Source organism: Camelina sativa, chromosome 15 (assembly GCF_000633955.1).
Source record: "Camelina sativa cultivar DH55 chromosome 15, Cs, whole genome shotgun sequence".
Lineage (NCBI taxonomy): Eukaryota > Viridiplantae > Streptophyta > Magnoliopsida > Brassicales > Brassicaceae > Camelina > Camelina sativa.
The window spans coordinates 1,253,266-1,267,434 of record NC_025699.1 but is presented as its reverse complement, the minus strand read 5'-3'; the positions used below and the strand labels follow the sequence as shown (position 1 = coordinate 1,267,434).

The window sequence follows — 14,169 nt, the reverse complement described above, 5'->3', positions numbered from 1 at the left end:
TAAAAATACACTATATGTATGCTAAGTTGCTAACATATATGCACCTCTGAGATAAATATTTTCACATTAATACTGAAAATTCATAATGTTAATTTTTCTTCTTTTCTTGGATTGGGAGACCAGTTTTATTTTGTAGTCCAACCATGTCCATCTCATTTGTTCATACGGCATGCAATCCGGACCGTTCAAATGATATGTGTTTGTTGTTAACAACGTTCGATCAATAGTTATTTCTTTTGCTCCGAAAACAGTTTTAAAAAGGTGAAAACTTATTATTATACTTTTTTTTGTCTATTAGTCTAGGCGTCTAGCTAGTACTTTTCAAACCACATGAGGGTTCCGAACATGCTACGTTGCGTGACATGTGAGGATTAAAACCATCATGCCAATTGCCAACCTCTCAAGTTAAAGCGTCAAACATGCCGAGTTACCCCCTCAAACTCGCGTGTACAATCTTGAAAGAAAACAAAACTACGCACCGTTTACTCAGAATAAATATGCACTGCATGCTGTTTCTACGATTTGGGTTTTTATTTTTATTTTATAATACGGGTAACAAAGGTGTTGGGACCTGGAAAGACGCCACGTTATACAGACACGGAGATAATAAGAAACACGTGTTCACATTTCGATCCAGTATCTTCCGTGTGTAATAGTCTTGTCCCCTCCGAATGAGCTAGTGTCTCACCTTTCCAAATATGGAAAATAAATGTTCTGTCTCCTTGAGAAACATAGAGAGCTCTCTCTTTTTTTGCCACCAATTCTTTTGACTATTTTTAGTCGACTTGAGAAAACGACTTCAAACTAAGATGGGCAAATTGGACCAACAGCCCACAAGTATGCCTCATCCCAATATATTTGTTTGTAACTTATAAGAACTTAGTATATATATATATATATATATATATACTAGATAAGGCCGTGTTATAACGCGGATAAAATTTAAAAAAAAAATTATTAAGAATAATTAAATAATAATATATATGTTTTTAGATTTTATCTTATAATATTTTAATATTGAATAGAAACTTCTCATATTTCATTTAATACTCTCTCAGTTACATTATATAAGAGTTTTAAGGCTTTTTTAATCTATTTTATAATATTCTCTCAAATTTTTATGTACAATTTTTTATTAATATAACAATATATGACTGTGGAAAAAAAATATATGATTATTTGAGTTATGTAGTATATTTTCTATTGGTTGAAATTTTATAAATATTAATAATATTTATTGTTTATTAATCTTTGTGTTTTTTTACCCAAAAACTATAAGACATGGAAACCATTTAAATATCTATACCATCATAGTTAACCATATTTTCAGTTTAATTACACATTTCATCTTACTGCATAGAACTAAATATTTTATATCAAACACAATTAATACATCATATCAAATCTATATCTTAGTAACAATTGGAAATACAAATAAAAATTAACAAAATATAGTTCTCAAAAAACTGAATCAAACATTATTTAAGACATATTTGTTATGTTGTTATCTCATAATTACTAATTTTACCTCATGTATTAATCAATTTTAAATGAGTGAAATTTATAAAATAAAAACATATATAAAGATATAGAGACATTCTCATCAAATAACTGAAGATTCATTTCTATAAATTATAATTTATTTCGAGTTATCTTATGTTTTGACATATACGTTACAAAAATACATGTGTTGAAATTATAAAATAAATCATAAGAAAAAATTACTAATATTCTTAAATTATTTTTAATAAATGATACTTATTAATATTTGGAAATCTAAAATAAGTTTCTTCATTAGACATTCAGTTTAGTAATCACATTTAAATTTAACTATCTATTTCATCTTAAAACCATAATTCACATCTTCATGAATTAAAATTGAAATTTTAATAATAAAAATAATATGAGTATCATATGAGATAATATGTATATTGGTTAGTATTTTAAATTTAACAATAAAGATAATCAGTAAAAAAGTCAGTTAACATCCACAAAATTTTTGGAAATCCACAACCTCAGCTAAATATTATTCTTCTATATGTCATAATTTCATAAACACTTTTGTCAATTTTCAACAATTAACCAAAAATTCATTCCTACAAACTCATTTTTTCTACTTTTTCCATGTTTCTCATATTACTGCATGCATTAAAATTTTTAAAATAAAACATGTAAAACTATACTAATACACATCATGTATTGAAATTTTCTTTTTATAAAGTACATTATTCTTTCAAGTTTTTGTGTACTTACTCATAATAAAAAATTTATATTACAACGATAAATACAATTTATATCCGACTAAAATTATGTTAAATAACTTATATTATTCTTTTTAACTTTGTTATTCATTAATTATTGATTAATCTACAAAAATTATATTAAATAACTTATATTATTCTTTTTAACTTTGTTATTCATTAATTATTGATTAATATACATGCTTAATAAATTAAGTTTTTGCTTACACATGTTAAATTTTATTGAGAACACACGTATAATATAATTAGCATACAATGGAAAATATATTAATTTTGTTAGTTTTCCTTTTTTGATTTAGATTTTAAAAAAAAAATATATAAACATGTAAAATTCTATAAATATAATTAGCTGTGTTATATATAAAAAAATTTATTTTGACATGTGTCAACATCTAATCAATATATTTGACACTGAATAATTTTGATATCAAACTTTATATAATAAGATATTCTTTTTTGTTATCAACAAAAGCAAAAGTTATGAATTATACTCTTTTTCACCACCATATAAGCACATACTTGCTCACCGATCGATTTCGTAGCTTGGTGAGTTCCTCCAATCTTGGAGATCTCGATTCAAATCAATTTTAGGGTTTAGATGAGTAAAATTCCATCTATTCAACGATACACTTTGTGACATATGAGTGAGAAGAAGAAGAGTAGGGCAACAATGTCTCTAATTTTATATACATTCACAAAATCTTTGAAAGAACTGTTTGATCTCGAGACATGTTTTATCTCTCAATTTACGTGAACCTCACGGCATTCTCAAAACCTGTAAAGGTGTTGGCTTTGTAAGATTACCGCAGCAAGAAGTTGAACTTTTGAGTCAAGAAGAATAAAGAAACAAACTTTGATTTTTACCTCTCTTTTCGATAATGCAGAGAGAGATTTGTTGTTTACAGTCTCCCAAAGAACCAAACTTGAGGGGGCTTTTTCTAATTGCTGCTACTAATATCTCATCTCTTGGATCTCTTTGTGGATGGAACTAAACAGAGCTGTTGTGATATACCGCTCGCCATGGCTCGGAAACAGAACCTGTTTTTTTTCACGAAGTCTCTATTAAAAGCTAAAAAGAACCACTAACTGTGAATTAACTAGAAAAGAAATCTTTTGCTTTCTCACCGTGATAAGTTTTCCAGCATTCTCTGCTCTTTTAGCCAAGCTTATTGCTGCTACTGCAGCCGCTCCAGATGAAATCCCCACCTAACACGTATATAGATTCCTCAAAAGTATAAACACAATGTTATGTATAGGAAAAACGCGAGAACACAAGAAGAGGTTGTTTTGTATATATACCAGTAATCCTTCCTCTAAAGCTAGTCTCCTGGCCATCTCAATCGCTTCTCCGTTGCTAACCTATTGTATTTCTCGACATGATCTTTAGTTACATTCTTTCAATATATGTATCGTTTAAATTGTTGATTATGATCTGCAAGTCTTGCTTACCTTAAACACTTCATCAAGTAATTTAACATCCAAGATTCCTGGCAAGTAACCTGAAACATCGTTTAGTAGAGTTTTGTAAGAAACAAACCAATTTATAAAAGTATTGATTTTGAAGAGATGAGATGAAGACTCAATTGCTCCTTACCAGGATTGTCTCCAGAGATGACACTTCTTTCTGATGGTTCAACACCAACTACCTTAATATCCTTGTTCATCATCTTTAAGAAACTTCCAGTACCAGTTACAGTACCACCAGTTCCAATCCCGGCAACGAATATATCAACATTACCCATTGTATCTTCCCAGATTTCTGGTCCTGTAGTTTCAAAGTGGATCTTACCAAACAAAAACATCTTTATCAGGTTAGGCCACACAACCAAGAATCTCAAACAAAAGAGTAAAAAGCCTTGTAAGTTCTTTACCTTTGTATTTGCTGGATTGTCGAATTGCTGAAACATATATGCGTTCTTTGTCTTGAGAGCAATCTCTTTGGCTTTATCCACAGCTCCTTTGAGACCCTTCTCTGGATTCGTAAGCACAATCTCCGCTCCCAGTGCGCGTAAAAGCATCCGTCTTTCAACATTTATAGAAGCTGGCATTGTCACTATAAGCTTGTAACCTTTAGCTGCAGCCACAAAAGCAATCCCTAGGCCAGTATTTCCGGTCGTTGGTTCTACAAACACAGTCTGCTTTGATGATACTATCCAATTAGCAAATCTACAATCTTGCAACACAGAACATCAAAGTAACAAAAAAAACAGGAATTGCTTGCAATCACCTTCTTAGGACTTACAGCACCGCTGTCTTCTGCCTCGTTGATCATGCTCAGACCGATCCTGCAGTTAAGGAGTCAAGTATAAAGTCAAACTTTTAATCTAAGAATATTGAAATCAGAGAGGACGAAGAATCAATTCTGACCTATCCTTGACGCTTCTACAGGGCTCCATTGATTCGAGCTTTGCAGCAACGTCAGCTAAACATCCATCAGTGACTCTATTGAGATACACCATTGGTGTGCTTCCAATCAACTACACAAACCAAACCAAATCGAATCCTAAATTATAAAACTTTTATCACAAAATCTAATCTTTTTTATAAGAACTCAGTAAAAAATTTGAATCCTTTTTGAACTTACTTGAGTGACATCTTCGGCAATGTTGACTGTTTCTGACTCGTCAATGTCTGACTCCTCTTTGATTTCGTCTTCAGCTACATCAGTAGTAACAGGCGGAGGAGGAGGAAGATTACGTTTGGTTTTGGATTTCGATTTCGTCCCGGTGGATGATTTCTCGGAGATAGCGCCGACGACGAAGGAAGAAGATGTTGGAGTTCTGACCGACAAAGATTCACGGTTAAAGGCAAAGAGTGAGGGTTTCGAAGAACTGAAACGGTGTAGTTTTGAGTTTACTATACAGAACGGATTCTGAGGAAGACAGAACGAAGTAGACGAGAGTGCCATTGTTTCGTCGCCGGCGAGGTTTAAGGGATTAGGTTTCTGTTGTGTATTAATTTTTGGGGCCCTTAGTTTTTTAATCACTAGGAAAAAAAAATAGATAAAGAACGTGACGAATCGGATAAAAGAACCTATTATTTTTATTTAGATAAATATTTGTTTTTAAATTAAAAAATAAAGAATGACAATATATTTCTTAATTTTATGTCGGTCCAAATCACTGTTATAAATAGTTAAAACAACACACATGTGAAAAGAAAAAAAAAAATAGTTAAAACAAGACATTTGTGAATGCAAAACATACAATTTTCATGAAAAAAAAAAACCTTTTTACATTGTAAAAATAATCCATTTAAAAGAATAAATAAACTCTTTTTCAAATATATTTATTTTACTTCACAATTTTATTAGTGGAAACCTTAACGTTGTTTCTTTCTTCTACCCAAAATCAATAAAGTTAGCTAACAAGAGAAGGCTAAGATATCGAAATTAAATGGTTAGATATCTAAGATAATATTTTTTTTTTTTTTGTAGTCATTTAATATGTCACACATGTCGCTCACACCTTGCTTTAAATCTTCGTCTCGAAGTATCGATGAAACAAAAATAATCTTTTAAAAAAATTCTTGTCTGTGATCTCTCTCTCGAGAGAGACTATAAATAATGGAACACGATGAGCACGTTAAGCATTTAAAAATACTATGGCATTCAAAGCTATTCACTTTCTGGGTTTACTTCTCGACGCCGTGATTGCTTCTCCGATCACCGTCAATGGTGGATCAGTGTGTCCTGCGAGTTCCACGTTTGGTCGAGGTAGCTTTCCCGATGGTTTCTTGTTCGGTGCTGCCACTTCTGCTTTCCAGGTATATCTAATTTCGATTCACAAGTCATAACATTGCTCATTCCTCCGGTTAACTGATTTTTTTCTTATTCCGGCGAGCGTTGATCGTTCGTTGCTGGATATACTCTCTCTTGTGATTAAATTGTTCCCAGTGATTCAGGAATTTTCTATATATATAATCAGCTATAGTAGCTTCGTAAGTACGATTAACAAAGTTTAAAGAGATCAAATTTGGTATCTTTAAGACTTTAGTGAAAGGGGAAAACTTTAAAGTTTTATCCTTTAATCCATTTTAAAGGCAGTTACTTGTCATGAACTGTCGTCTAAGGTTTAAGACACCGAAGCTGTGTTGACCACATTGGTCAATTTCAAGTCTCTTACTTTAATAATTTAGACCTAAAGATTGTTTCTTTGTTAAGGGTTTATAGTTAGTCATCTTGATGCTTCAGTTTCATGATTCTGATCAAACTTTTGTTTCTAATTTTGCTTGTATAGCATGAAGGTGCACCAGAAGAAGGAGGCCGAGGTTCAAGCATTTGGGACTCGTTTACTCTTAAACATTCAGGTTTTTTTCCTCTTCTTCTAACTAGTCAGAAGATTATGAAATTGAGTCACTTGTTATGCTTTTAGAACTCAATCTGGTCATGAGCATGTTATTTAAAATATGCAGATAGGAACAACAACCTTGATGGCAGGCTGGGAGTTGATTTCTATCATCATTATAAGGTATATATATATATGTTCTACGAGCAGTCCCTTCTCCCTGTAGAGTAGCTTAAGTGTGTAACTTAGCAAAGGCTTCATCTAAACTAACTTTTTGATAATGTTGCAGGAAGATGTTGAACTATTGAAAAAAAGTGAACATGGATGCCTTTAGGTTCTCTATTTCTTGGTCAAGGATTTTTCCTCCTAAGACAAAATCAGTTTCTTTGGTTAATGATTCTCTTGCAATTTGTTGCACTTCTCTAATAACTTTGTTGCTTCTTGAAAACTATCAGATGGGAAAAAGGACAAGGGAGTGAATGAAGCCGGAGTTAAATTCTACAATAATCTTATCAACGAGCTCATTGCAAATGGTTATTATACCTTCTATCACGTTATCATTTCATATTAAATTTACTTTTTTCCTTACCTACGTAGCTAAAAATCTCACTCGTGATTGAGTTTTGCAGGTGTAAAGCCTATGGTTACATTGTTTCAATGGGATGTACCTCAGGCTCTCGAAGATGAATATGGCGGTTTCTTGAGTGACCAAATCTTGTAAGTCTTATAAGCCTAGTATTGATCTATGTTATATCAGTTATGTTTCCTATCTTTTTAAGTTAATATCTTCTGAAACTTGTATATAGGGAGGACTTCCGGGAATTTGCAAAGTTTGCCTTCAACGAATATGGTGACAGAGTGAAGCATTGGGTTACTATAAACGAGCCTTATGAATTTAGTCGTGGTGGATATGAGACTGGAGAGAAAGCACCTGGAAGATGTTCTAAATATGTCAATGAGAAGTGTGTTGCTGGCAAGTCTGGACATGAAGCTTACACCGTTAGTCACAATCTGCTGTTGGCTCATGCCGAAGCTGTGGAAGAATTTAGGAAATGTGGAAAGGTATAATCTTTAGAACCTATATATATTATATGCGTTTGAATTTAATTTTGGTTGATCTAACCTATGGATTTCAATATAAATAGTGCAAAAGTGGGAAGATTGGAATTGTTCAAAGTCCAATGTGGTTCGAGCCTTATGATAAGAAATCTAGCTCAAATGCTCCAGAGAAGATAGTGAAGAGAGCAATGGACTTCACTCTAGGCTGGTGAGTAGTCTTCAAGAAATATTGTTTAAGCACTCTTGTTAGCTTAGCGTTCTGAGTGTGGAGTCTTGCTATTTGCTTGCAGGCATATGGAACCAATAACACATGGAGACTACCCTCAGATCATGAAAGATATTGTTGGTGCTCGATTACCATCGTTTACGCCTGAGCAGAAGGAGAAACTGAAGGGTTCTTACGATTTTGTTGGTATCAATTACTTCACTTCTGCGTTTGTTGCTCATGTGGACAATGTTGATCCAGAGAAACAGAGTTGGGAAGCTGATTCGGGCTTGCAGTTACATTGTATGTTCTAACTTCTAACCATTACAGTTTGCTTATTTCTGTGATAATACTTATCTTCCTCTCTAATCTTTTTTTCGATTACTTGCAGCAAGTAACTCAGATGGGTTCAAGATTGGTTCTCAGGTATGGATGTTGTCATTGACACAATATTTATCTTTGTTTTAAACGATTTGAGCTTTTCCTAAGTCTCTTTCTTATGTAATGCTTCAGCCGGCAAGTGCAAAGTATCCAGTTTGCGCAGACGGGCTAAGAAAAGTTTTGAAATACATCAAAGAGAAGTATAATGACCCAGAAATCATAGTCACTGGAAACGGTAAGTCATTGGCCTTGTTACTCTCTGCTTAAAATCTCACTCAGACCTCCTAAGCAAGAAAAAAAAGTTCATTGCATTTGCAGGGTATAAGGAGACGCTTGAAGAGAAAGATGTACTTCATGATGCACTCAGTGATAGTAACAGGAAGTATTATCATATGAGACATCTCATGGCTTTACTCGGAGCAGTCTGGTGAGTGACATTTCACGGTTCCAAAAAGACGGGAAACGCAACTCGAAATACTTCTCAACTTCCTTCAACCGTTTCCACATCTTATAATACTCTTCTCTACCAATGCTCCTCACAAGACCCATCAGAAACCCTTTCTTTACAGCGTCGGATGATCGGACAAAGAGACAGAACTCGTTGTAGTTAAGAACGTCTTCGTAAGGTAACTCAATGTCGTCGCTGATTATCACGGGAACACAGTGACTAGCTATGGCGTCAAAGAGGCGGTTGGACGATGGAGTATCCCCTGCGATGTTGAGACAGAACTTGGACGATCTCATTCCATCTCCGGCTTTGGTTATGCCGTGATTTCGTACGCTACCGAAAGAGAAGTGGACGCCTTTTTCTTCTTTTAGAAGGTAGTATAGCTCTTGCCTCACGAATCCACCCTACATGATTGTGTGTGAATCAAATTTTAAGTTAGAATGTTTTAGTACAACAAAACTAAATCAACTTAAGTAACTCAAGTTATTGTAGTACAGTCTAAGCTAGGTTCTATATCCACTTAATGAGTTATTGTTAACAACTATGGGAATTTGGCTAATTTCAAACTCCATATATATAAATAAGATAATGAGCTATCGTGTAACATAAGCAAGCAAAGTACTACTACTCACAGCTTTGCGGTAGATGGCTCCTTGGAAGTAGAGCAAGATCGGACGGCCATCAAATCCCGACGTGTCATTAACGTACGATGGAACAAGATGTTTGTATGGAGCCACAATGTCTTTGTCAACATTGGAGACACGTGGCGAGTATCTACCAAAGTCAGCGACCAGAAACATCGCCGGATATAGCTTATGCCTTGCGGTCGACATGCTATTGGGATGGTGCGCCATTATCACATGATCCTTCCCTCCTGAGATCTTCCACTCTTTTTGAGACGTTACGTATCTCACCAAATTGTCCTATCAATAAATTCAGATCCAAGTCAAGTTATATTATCTGAAGATTATTATAACACTTACGTTACATGTTAGAAATGCGTATTATACTAGAATCTTTGCAAAATAGTATATTTTCAACGTTTAAGCAATCAGCACAAAAATGTTAAGAATTAAACTTTTTAAGGAAATATTCGGATTTGATTTACCTGTAACTCTCTGTCTTGGCTCTTCTTCTGCTTTTGGTTAACCTTAGAGAATCGGTTATAGCTCAAAGAAGAGAAGAAANGTAAGTCATTGGCCTTGTTACTCTCTGCTTAAAATCTCACTCAGACCTCCTAAGCAAGAAAAAAAAGTTCATTGCATTTGCAGGGTATAAGGAGACGCTTGAAGAGAAAGATGTACTTCATGATGCACTCAGTGATAGTAACAGGAAGTATTATCATATGAGACATCTCATGGCTTTACTCGGAGCAGTCTGGTGAGTGACATTTCACGGTTCCAAAAAGACGGGAAACGCAACTCGAAATACTTCTCAACTTCCTTCAACCGTTTCCACATCTTATAATACTCTTCTCTACCAATGCTCCTCACAAGACCCATCAGAAACCCTTTCTTTACAGCGTCGGATGATCGGACAAAGAGACAGAACTCGTTGTAGTTAAGAACGTCTTCGTAAGGTAACTCAATGTCGTCGCTGATTATCACGGGAACACAGTGACTAGCTATGGCGTCAAAGAGGCGGTTGGACGATGGAGTATCCCCTGCGATGTTGAGACAGAACTTGGACGATCTCATTCCATCTCCGGCTTTGGTTATGCCGTGATTTCGTACGCTACCGAAAGAGAAGTGGACGCCTTTTTCTTCTTTTAGAAGGTAGTATAGCTCTTGCCTCACGAATCCACCCTACATGATTGTGTGTGAATCAAATTTTAAGTTAGAATGTTTTAGTACAACAAAACTAAATCAACTTAAGTAACTCAAGTTATTGTAGTACAGTCTAAGCTAGGTTCTATATCCACTTAATGAGTTATTGTTAACAACTATGGGAATTTGGCTAATTTCAAACTCCATATATATAAATAAGATAATGAGCTATCGTGTAACATAAGCAAGCAAAGTACTACTACTCACAGCTTTGCGGTAGATGGCTCCTTGGAAGTAGAGCAAGATCGGACGGCCATCAAATCCCGACGTGTCATTAACGTACGATGGAACAAGATGTTTGTATGGAGCCACAATGTCTTTGTCAACATTGGAGACACGTGGCGAGTATCTACCAAAGTCAGCGACCAGAAACATCGCCGGATATAGCTTATGCCTTGCGGTCGACATGCTATTGGGATGGTGCGCCATTATCACATGATCCTTCCCTCCTGAGATCTTCCACTCTTTTTGAGACGTTACGTATCTCACCAAATTGTCCTATCAATAAATTAAGATCCAAGTCAAGTTATATTATCTGAAGATTATTATAACACTTACGTTACATGTTAGAAATGCGTATTATACTAGAATCTTTGCAAAATAGTATATTTTCAACGTTTAAGCAATCAGCACAAAAATGTTAAGAATTAAACTTTTTAAGGAAATATTCGGATTTGATTTACCTGTAACTCTCTGTCTTGGCTCTTCTTCTGCTTTTGGTTAACCTTAGAGAATCGGTTATAGCTCAAAGAAGAGAAGAAAGGCACGAACACTACATCAGCTTCGCTCGAGTTCTTCACACGTACCGCAGCACGAGAGCTTCTAGAATCTTCTGGGAGCTCAGAGAACAAAAGATCTAACGTAAGCCAATACTCAACACTGTGCTGCAAGTTAAGACCACCTGGATGGTGAGGAACATTGACTCTGATATCAGGCCAAACGACGTCGTTGTTTCTCTCTGGTTTCCAACCTAATAACCCAAAGTGAAACTCTGGACTCATATCATACATGTAGACTTTCAATGGCGTCGGAGAAGGAGAAACCTTATTCTCGATGCATTGGAGGGTTTTGGCTCTGTTTTCATTGATGAATGACTCTGTTTTTGCCGCTCCTCTGTTTTCATTTTTGGGTTCCTCTGTTTCCGCACCTTCTCTGTTTTGAGGAGAACTGTTTGAGTTCTTGATGATGATGAGAGGTGCATCTGANTTATCACATGATCCTTCCCTCCTGAGATCTTCCACTCTTTTTGAGACGTTACGTATCTCACCAAATTGTCCTATCAATAAATTCAGATCCAAGTCAAGTTATATTATCTGAAGATTATTATAACACTTACGTTACATGTTAGAAATGCGTATTATACTAGAATCTTTGCAAAATAGTATATTTTCAACGTTTAAGCAATCAGCACAAAAATGTTAAGAATTAAACTTTTTAAGGAAATATTCGGATTTGATTTACCTGTAACTCTCTGTCTTGGCTCTTCTTCTGCTTTTGGTTAACCTTAGAGAATCGGTTATAGCTCAAAGAAGAGAAGAAAGGCACGAACACTACATCAGCTTCGCTCGAGTTCTTCACACGTACCGCAGCACGAGAGCTTCTAGAATCTTCTGGGAGCTCAGAGAACAAAAGATCTAACGTAAGCCAATACTCAACACTGTGCTGCAAGTTAAGACCACCTGGATGGTGAGGAACATTGACTCTGATATCAGGCCAAACGACGTCGTTGTTTCTCTCTGGTTTCCAACCTAATAACCCAAAGTGAAACTCTGGACTCATATCATACATGTAGACTTTCAATGGCGTCGGAGAAGGAGAAACCTTATTCTCGATGCATTGGAGGGTTTTGGCTCTGTTTTCATTGATGAATGACTCTGTTTTTGCCGCTCCTCTGTTTTCATTTTTGGGTTCCTCTGTTTCCGCACCTTCTCTGTTTTGAGGAGAACTGTTTGAGTTCTTGATGATGATGAGAGGTGCATCTGAGGGTTCTGATACTGAGATGTAGTCGAGAACTCGGTTAGGGTTTGTGGAAGAAAAGATTAAGAACCAAGATGCGACGGCGGTGAGGATCGATATCAGCAAGAAAATGATAGATTTACGAGTGATGATTACTGCGAGAAAACGTGAGTTTGATCTCTCAACCATCTCTGAGAAACTAAGAGAAGACACTGGAGAAAAGGAATCATATATATCAAGAATCTGAATTTACGATGAACTGATTAATCTGCGCTAATTTTTGAGCCAATTTGGTTCTATTGTATCGATTTTGAGGGATTCTTGACTTGAATTGGATTTGTGCGCAACTCTCTGCTAATTCATCATGTTCAAAGCATAAATCAGGTGGGTGATCTATTCTCTCTCTTTCGTCTCAACTTCTAGGGCTTGTTTTCTTGTTTCCTATCATAGTGAAATTGTTGACTTTCTTGTCCCGCTTTGGTATAACTGTATGCTCTTTTCTTATGTGGATCGATCCTTTAAGCACTCAGTCATGGCTTTGATGGATTGTTGTGTTCTCTCTGTTCTGTCTCTACGCTGCTTCTTCTTCCTCTAATTTTTGTTTTCTTACTTACATTTGTCTTATGTTCTTCCTCTGGTTTTTTTTTTTCTTTTTCTTACTTACGTTTCTTCTTCTGTCTTGCAGATATTTTTTTGAAGCGAATCATTATCAGATCATCTTTTTCGATTCTGCAATTTCACCTTCTTCCAGGGTTTGATTTCTATATCGAATTATTGATCCGAACTTCTTATTAGCTTCTGATTTTTCACTTTTCTATTCATGTTATTTACACTCCTCGTTCTATTGTTAACCCATCGTAAGTTAACTTTTTCTTTTGTTCTGCCTGCCTAATCCAAACAAAACTAAAAGAACATTGTGAGAAGTTTCTCTGATCCATGATCTAATAGGCACACCGCACACACTGTGATCGATATTATTGTATTTATAGTGTGCTTAATTTCTTTATCAAGTTCGGTTCATGCAGATATTACTTGATGTTGTGATAGTTTTCAATTCGGTAACCTCTACATCAAAGGTAATGACAGAAGAGAGCCAGCTTCAACATTCTCAAGTTGAACACCAGCTCAGAAGAGAAGTCGAGATTCAGTCTCATCTTCGCCACCCCAATATACTCATGCTCTACGGTTACTTCTATGATCAAGTAAGTCACAATGCTGCAGGTGATATCGATCTCAACCCTCGGCCTCCTCGCTATCATCACTCTCCTCTCTCCAGCTCTCTCATCGCCGCGGTTCAGAGCAAATCTTTCCCTAGCAATGGGATCATCTGCTGTGATACCTGCTACACATGTGCTTTGCCTTTACTGGGATCACCCTAACGTGTTCATCGCCCTCGGTTACGAGATTGCCACGGGTTTTTCGTATGCTTTGGGAGCAGCGTTTTATGTTAGTCGTGTGCCTGAGAGATGGAAGCCTGGAGGGTTTGATATGGCAGGACATAGCCATCAGATATTCCATGTGTTTGTAGTTTTTGGTGCTCTTGCTCATTGTCTAACCACTCTTTTCATCATTGATTTTGTACGGGCTTCCCCTTCTTGTGGGATTTAGCCTTACGATATTGTTAGTAAGCTTATGTGATCTTACATTACATTCCTTTGTATGCGATCTAATAGCTGGTTTGCATTGAACTGTCTATGGCTATTTTGAGACTTAATTCATCATTAAATCTCATTTTCAATATCGAAAT

The 14,169-nt window shown here is 35.5% G+C and overlaps 5 protein-coding genes and 1 pseudogene across 5 annotated transcripts in view; 2 read left to right on the top strand and 4 right to left on the bottom strand.

Annotated features, from left to right (window-relative positions):
* LOC104744525 (probable S-sulfocysteine synthase, chloroplastic) lies at positions 2,861-5,249 on the bottom strand. Its single transcript, XM_010465591.2, has 10 exons — positions 4,846-5,249; positions 4,629-4,738; positions 4,489-4,546; positions 4,133-4,396; positions 3,856-4,045; positions 3,711-3,760; positions 3,561-3,620; positions 3,387-3,467; positions 3,126-3,299; positions 2,861-3,036 (listed from the first exon to the last, which is right to left on the bottom strand). The coding sequence occupies exons 1-9, from the start codon at positions 5,167-5,169 to the stop codon at positions 3,213-3,215; spliced, it is 1,224 nt and encodes a 407-aa protein (XP_010463893.1). The 5' UTR covers positions 5,170-5,249; the 3' UTR covers positions 2,861-3,036; positions 3,126-3,212.
* LOC104744522 lies at positions 5,783-8,639 on the top strand (annotated as a pseudogene).
* Positions 8,576-9,833, bottom strand: LOC104744523 (probable arabinosyltransferase ARAD1). The gene is made up of 3 exons (XM_010465590.2): positions 9,749-9,833; positions 9,273-9,563; positions 8,576-9,044 (listed from the first exon to the last, which is right to left on the bottom strand). Exons 2-3 carry the CDS (start codon positions 9,492-9,494, stop codon positions 8,595-8,597), a joined length of 672 nt encoding a protein of 223 aa, XP_010463892.1. The 5' UTR covers positions 9,495-9,563; positions 9,749-9,833; the 3' UTR covers positions 8,576-8,594.
* LOC104747993 (probable arabinosyltransferase ARAD1) lies at positions 9,848-11,671 on the bottom strand (the record flags this gene model as incomplete). The annotated part of the gene is made up of 3 exons (XM_010469691.2): positions 9,848-10,445; positions 10,674-10,964; positions 11,150-11,671. Coding segments are annotated over 3 exons (1,263 nt in total), but the record flags the coding sequence as incomplete, so codon positions are not given.
* LOC104747992 (probable xyloglucan galactosyltransferase GT17) lies at positions 11,677-12,801 on the bottom strand (the record flags this gene model as incomplete). The annotated part of the gene is made up of 2 exons (XM_010469689.2): positions 11,928-12,801; positions 11,677-11,742 (listed from the first exon to the last, which is right to left on the bottom strand). Coding segments are annotated over exons 1-2 (750 nt in total), but the record flags the coding sequence as incomplete, so codon positions are not given.
* Positions 13,740-14,169, top strand: part of LOC104747991 (heptahelical transmembrane protein 3-like) — a 1,157-nt gene continuing 727 nt past the window's right edge. Inside the window, exon 1 of the mRNA XM_010469688.1 lies at positions 13,740-14,000. Within this exon, the coding sequence (XP_010467990.1) occupies positions 13,740-14,000 (261 nt within the window). The remainder of the gene's footprint in view (positions 14,001-14,169) is intronic.

Excerpts from the sequence above, each read along its gene's own strand:
- LOC104744525 (XM_010465591.2), bottom strand. The coding sequence starts at position 5,169 with ATGGCACTCTCGTCTACTTCGTTCTGTCTTCCTCAGAATCCGTTCTGT. Across the intron at positions 4,046-4,132 it reads ACAATCCAGCAAATACAAAG|ATCCACTTTGAAACTACAGG; the intron begins GTAAAGAACTTA and ends TTGTTTGGTAAG. Across the intron at positions 3,621-3,710 it reads TACTTGATGAAGTGTTTAAG|GTTAGCAACGGAGAAGCGAT; the intron begins GTAAGCAAGACT and ends GAAATACAATAG.
- LOC104744523 (XM_010465590.2), bottom strand. The coding sequence starts at position 9,494 with ATGGCGCACCATCCCAATAGCATGTCGACCGCAAGGCATAAGCTATAT. Across the intron at positions 9,045-9,272 it reads GAGCCATCTACCGCAAAGCT|GGTGGATTCGTGAGGCAAGA; the intron begins GTGAGTAGTAGT and ends ACAATCATGTAG.